The following is a 6000-nucleotide window of genomic DNA, read 5'->3' on the forward strand; positions in this document are numbered from 1 at the left end:
GTCAGGGAGCTTGCTGAAGAGTGTGGGATATCAGTTGGATCTTGTTACGAGATTTTGACCGAAAAATTGAAGATGCACCGCGTTGCTGCGAAATTCAGCCCTCAGAATTCGTGAGTTTTTGGCCAAACACTCGATCACTGTTCTTCCCCACCCTCCCTACTCACCTGACCTTGCTCCTTGTGATTTTTTCTTGTTCCCCAAACTCAAAAGACCCTTGAAAGGAAGAAGATTTGAGACGATTCCCGAGATTAAGGCAAATGCGACGAAGGAGCTGGAGGACATTACAAAAGAAGCGTACCAGGACTGTTTCAACAAGTGGAAACACCGTTGAGATAAGTGTGTGCATTGGGGAGGAGAGTACTTTGAAGGGGTCCCAGACCTGTAACTTCTAAATAAAGTACATTTTGTTTTATGACGTCAGTCCGCGTATTTTTTTTGAACAGACCTCGTAAATTTTTTTTTCCCTGACAGAAGAGAAGAGAAACAACTCATAAGTTGTGTGTATCTTTATTAAGAACTAACAAGAAGATCTGCAAAATATTCACTTTGATATTTTCTTATTCTGTCTCCTAATCTTTCAGAATTTCATAATTTAGAACAGTTGTTTCATTAGTGCTTTCATTTCTGAAGAGAGGATGGTTCTATCACTCAACTGATTGTTTTAATAACTCTTTATGTTGAAATAAAACAAAAAGCATTAAACATTGTACTTATTGACAAAGCATACAAAAGAGTTAATCCAATCATGGCATCAAGAAAAGAGATGCATCAACAAGAAGTAGCATATGACTACCCCTAAATTTTCTCTATATCCTTGTACCAATAAAAGTGTTATGAACAAAATTGAAATTAGCTTTAATGACAAACATATTTTGCAGTATAGATGTTCGTGGGAAAACTGTGTCAATTGTTATAACAAAGTTAGACTTTAATAGTTTACAAATAATATTTTTTAAGTATTAAAGCTCAATATATATCCAAGTGTTTTCAAAATTACATTTAAAACATCTGGAAATTTAGTAAACTTGCAAATATTTAAAAAACTTGTTATCAAAAGGGAATGCTGTTTTCCTATAATCAGTCACAATCTTATGTTATGATAGAGATTAACTACAAATCTGTGTTTTATATTTATTAAATGATTTTCTTTTGACAGTGTGGTTGAACTGTGCTCACACATGTTTTTAATGTATTAGGCAGAACATATTTCTATTGTTTGCCAGTTATTTAACCTACTGTACTATTGGTTACTAATGATCTGATAAATAAATATTGCACAACTTAATGTATTTGCTTAGGAGGTAAACAAGTGGATATAGGTGAGATTTGTACACATTCTATGATGATTGAATATTTTTCTTGAAATATTGTATTGTTTTGCTATAAGTTTGACCCACGGGACTAATAAACTTCTATAATTATGACTCTTAATATCATGTTGACTTTTGTACGAGGTTTTATTATACATTATGGATATAAATTTTTAATTTTATTTACCCACAAACAAAAGTTGAACACCTTGTTGGTTTCATTACTAAATTATTTGTTTATGCTAGAAAACTTCGAGAAAGCTAGGTTTCTGTCAAGAGAATGTTTGTTTAGCTCAACAACAAGAAAGAGGTATCTACGTTGTTGGTTCTCGGGCTCATACTTTAATTTTTGACAATCGGACTTTGCGTCTTATAAAAAGCATCCCATCCAGTCAAGAACGAGTCAGTATCCGTTCTCTGAGCTTTCGTGGGGACCTTCTCACAATAGGGACAGGTATTGGAGAGATTCATTTTTATGACTTTCGAGCATCGGACTACCTAAAGCAGGTGGATTCTAATCGTCAAGCATTTCTTTGTGCTTCAAAAAGCTGGGTGGTAAGAACTTTCATATATGATATACTGTAGTTGTTTGAGACATTCTTGAACTTTCTGTTTTGATTTTGACTCAATCAGGAAGCATACATAATATTTTTATTTCTGATTGGAAAAGTTATGTAAAGCACAGTTAATCATGTTTTCAGAGTTGTACAGATGTGGATACCTTTCCTCTTGAATTGTCTGTTAATTTATTATAATAAAAAACAACATAGATTATTAATTTCACAGCACAATATTTCTGTGTTGGTATTATTTTCCAAAAGTAACTTGCATGTACACTTCCAAAGAACTGTAAATTATTATGGCCATTTCCTGACTTAACAGTTTGTTTTTTTTCATCAAAGCATATTAGTGATCACATTAGCTCAATCATTATTGTGATTCAAGTTGTACAATTTTTCTCATTATTAAAAACATAGTAAACCTAGTCTGCCATATAATTAAAATTCTAATAAGGTAAACAATGTAATTGAGTGTGGTCACAAGAAAACCTTATCTTTTGTTTTATTGTTGAACTTATATTGCTTAATAAAGCTCATAACAGTGTGACAGAATTAATGTTTTTGTTTCTTATGGAATAATTCCAAGTATTAAGTGAATTTCTATATATGTTGATAACAATAAAAAAAGGAATTTACAGAAAAAGGATGAGAACTATAATCAGCTTTAGAAAATATATTGCTATTAAGATACTGATGACAGGAAATATACTTTTATTTTCAAGTTGAGAGTTACTGACTGAAATAATATTGTGATTTAGAAAATTTTATTCATTTATTACAACCAGAAAATATCAACAAAGTATGAGCACAGAAATCTTGTGATTTTTTTTTTAATATGGCATGTAATTTATATTTGAAATTGAACTATAATGGATTATTTTATACACATGAATGGTCATTTGGGCCTTTTGAAATTAAATATTACACATATAATGGAATTGGTGAAACTTTAGGATGTAATTAGAGGACTGTTGTGTGTGTATTTATTTTACAGTAGAACATGTATAAATTGTACTCAACTATAATAGGTTAAGAATGTTTATGCATGGCTTACTCTTTGCTTTTACTAATGACAATATTTGCAGTAGAGTTACATAACACCAACAATGTTTTCATAAACAATTATTAAACAGTTTATTATGGTAATTTCTTATAATTATCTGTGATAAATACAGTAACTATCAGCAGAAAATCTTCAATGGTGTATAAATCATATTATTTTGGTACTTTTAGTATCAAAATCGTATTATTTTGGTACTTTCAGTATCCAGATGAACTGATATTCCAAGAATATCTGATGAATTGGGAGCATAATACTGCCATCTACACCCACTGTTATGATACATCTGGAACCCGACTTTTTGCAGCTGGTGGTCCTCTACCAGCTAGTCTTCAAGGAAGCTATGCAGGAATTTGGCAGTGACAGATGCTGTTAAATGACAACAAGCAGTGCTAAACTAGTTTAATTTGTTATTCTATTTCATGGTTTAAATACTGTACAAAATTCTCTTACTTTTGTTCAACGTATAAAATGTGTCGATTGTTCACTTGGTAACTTCATTCTGTGTTGGTCACATTTAAAATGTTTTGTTCATTATGCCCTTTCTTCTTTTTTTTTTTAAGTGTTTTGTAACCAGTAATTCAGTTGTTACTCTTTGTTGTCTGACAAAGTACATGTATACTTCATAAGTTAAATCTGTCTTTTTAATACTTGTGCAAACAATTCTATTGTCTCATGTTTATAGGTGAAATCTCAGGTTAATGTAGTGAATTTTTATTTTGATAGGCATTTTTGGGTCCAGTGATATTACACTGTAAGATTAGAATAAATCAAAGTGGTAAAATTTTCTTTGTCTTGTATGCATATATTATTATGCATGATTTTCAACGAATTTCAGTGTAAATAGTTGTGGTTGTGCAGAAAAATAAATTGTTGTATGATGTTTTAGTTACAAATGTGCAGAGCATTCAATTATTAGTGATGTGTCACAGGAACTTGCATTTGAAGGGTGATAATGTAACTTTTCTATGTATTGAGTGATTATCTCATTAAATTATTAGTAGTAGTTTAATTTTTCAATGTTAAAAACATATAGAAGTGAAAATAAAGTTTGTTCAATTTGAATCATGTTTTCAGAATAATAATTTTGTTCTATTGGAACAAAAATTGTTATTATATATAACTTTGTTATTCAAAAATTTCTGGACAAATATAAAACGGATAGTCATACAATTTATAACAATTTCCATGGAATGGCAAGAGCACTAGTAAAATTTTTTAAATATCAGCTACTACAGGCACTTTAATAAGTATAAACAAAATTTTAAATCAGTTTTCAATAGAGGTGACATGTTTTAATAGAAGATCATTTTTGGTGTTGTACACATTTAACAAACTATTGTGTGTATGGAGTAATGAAAAACTAATATTGTGACTTTATTGTATTTTTCTTAATGCATTATAAGCCTTTGATTCCTTTAGAAATTCATCATTTTTGTCTTTGAAATACATAGCAATGTTTTAATGTCTTAACTGTTTTTAAAAGAATGCATACATAATTCATTTTTCAGTGTATTATTTAAAAAAAATCCATCAAAATAATTTGGCTGTCAAAAAAGAATGGTTTTGTAATTATTAAAATAGTTTTTGTCATTGAAAAACTGATACTTTGTGTACTTTGATTCTGAACAAAGTTTTTTTTTACATTTGTTACTGTCTTGATGAATTAATCAATTTGAGTTTGAATTCATTGCTAACATTACCATCATTTTGTCGCATCTGTTCCAAGAAGTGATAATGGTAACTTAATTTCATGTATGAAAATAGTTATTATATTTATGAATTTTAGTGAAATGTTTTTTAACAATATGTATTAACTTTTGATTTTTTCTTCAGAATTGTATACATTGAAAACAGTTTTAAGTTAGTTACAAGCATACATAAACATTAGTGAAAGCATATGGTAACATAAAACATATTTTATGATGTATTTCATGAAAAAAAGAGTTGTTGAAAAATTGTGTGCTTCAATTTTCAGCAAAACTTTTGTCAGTGATGCATGCATAATTTTTTTTCAAACTTAAATCTTAAAAGTTCTAGATGTGGATAGTATGAGACTGTGATCTTCTTCCTGTTATACTGTTCATATTTATTTCATACATTTCAGAAAAGTCATTATGAAACATGTATGCTCACATGTTCAAGTTGTGTAGGCTCTAAAGAAGGAAAGACAGCCTTGATTTGGTGATGAGTATTTTGTGTCTTTTAGATAATTTTCTTAAAATTTTAATCATATTGTTATTAGTTACTTTTATGCTTTTAATTTAAAAGATCTTTATTATCCATAACTGAAGTAGGAACCTAAAAATAAGTATATATATGGCATTACTTAATAAAGATTATCTGTACTGCAGACTATTGTGAAGCTTAATCTAAAACACAAAGAAAAAGATCTTAGTTTTGTTTTTTATTTAAACATGTTCTTTTCAATATCAACAAAAAGTTGAACTGTTTTTGTCACTTTTCTTTATGTTTATAGCAAGGAAAGTGTTTGCTGTGGAATAAAAATTCCATCTTGAATTAAACAAAATTTAGATTACACTGAAAACTTACTTGTAGTTAATAGATTTTACACATACAATAGTTTTTTCATCAAAAGTGTATATCAGTTTTTATATATCAAAAATACTACAAGTTTTATTTCCTCCAAGATTAGTATTCATCATATTGCCAGTATGATTAAGTAAGTTTGTTTTTTTGATTTATAGGAATACAAATAAAATTTAATACATCAAAAGGAGTTGAGTTTCTCTTATTATATGCATTACCTTGCCAAAAGTATCTGTACCATCTCTAAATGTGATATGGTCCACTGGCCATGCATTACAGTGTAACCTAGATGGTATAACTATGGAAACACAAACATGACTTTTAGGATAAATATGATGGATAGAATATTTGATATGCTTGATCATACATGCATTGTTGCATACGAAATTGTTCACTTGATGAAAATACAAAATTCATAATTGCAGTAAATTCATTAGCTATTGTATCCAGTGCAATCATATGTGAAAAGGAAATATCTAGGAAGCTCATATTGCTTGTTTTTCCCAAATATGGATATTTC

The 6000-nt window shown here is 29.1% G+C and overlaps 1 protein-coding gene across 2 annotated transcripts in view; it reads left to right on the top strand.

Annotated features, from left to right (window-relative positions):
• Positions 1-5667, top strand: part of LOC143222559 (DDB1- and CUL4-associated factor 12 homolog) — a 37685-nt gene extending 32018 nt beyond the window's left edge. The window contains exons 7-8 of one of the 2 annotated variants that reach the window (XM_076449206.1): positions 1557-1865; positions 3104-3277. In XM_076449206.1, the coding sequence (XP_076305321.1) occupies positions 1557-1865; positions 3104-3145 (351 nt within the window). In that variant the 3' untranslated portion in view covers positions 3146-3277. Of the gene's footprint in view, positions 1-1556; positions 1866-3103 lie in introns of both variants that reach the window. The other variant, XM_076449205.1, reaches the window with a different exon arrangement.
• Positions 5668-6000: the final 333 nt, after the last annotated feature.

The sequence above is a fragment of the Tachypleus tridentatus genome, chromosome 8 (assembly GCF_004210375.1).
Source record: "Tachypleus tridentatus isolate NWPU-2018 chromosome 8, ASM421037v1, whole genome shotgun sequence".
Taxonomy (NCBI): Eukaryota; Metazoa; Arthropoda; class Merostomata; order Xiphosura; family Limulidae; genus Tachypleus; species Tachypleus tridentatus.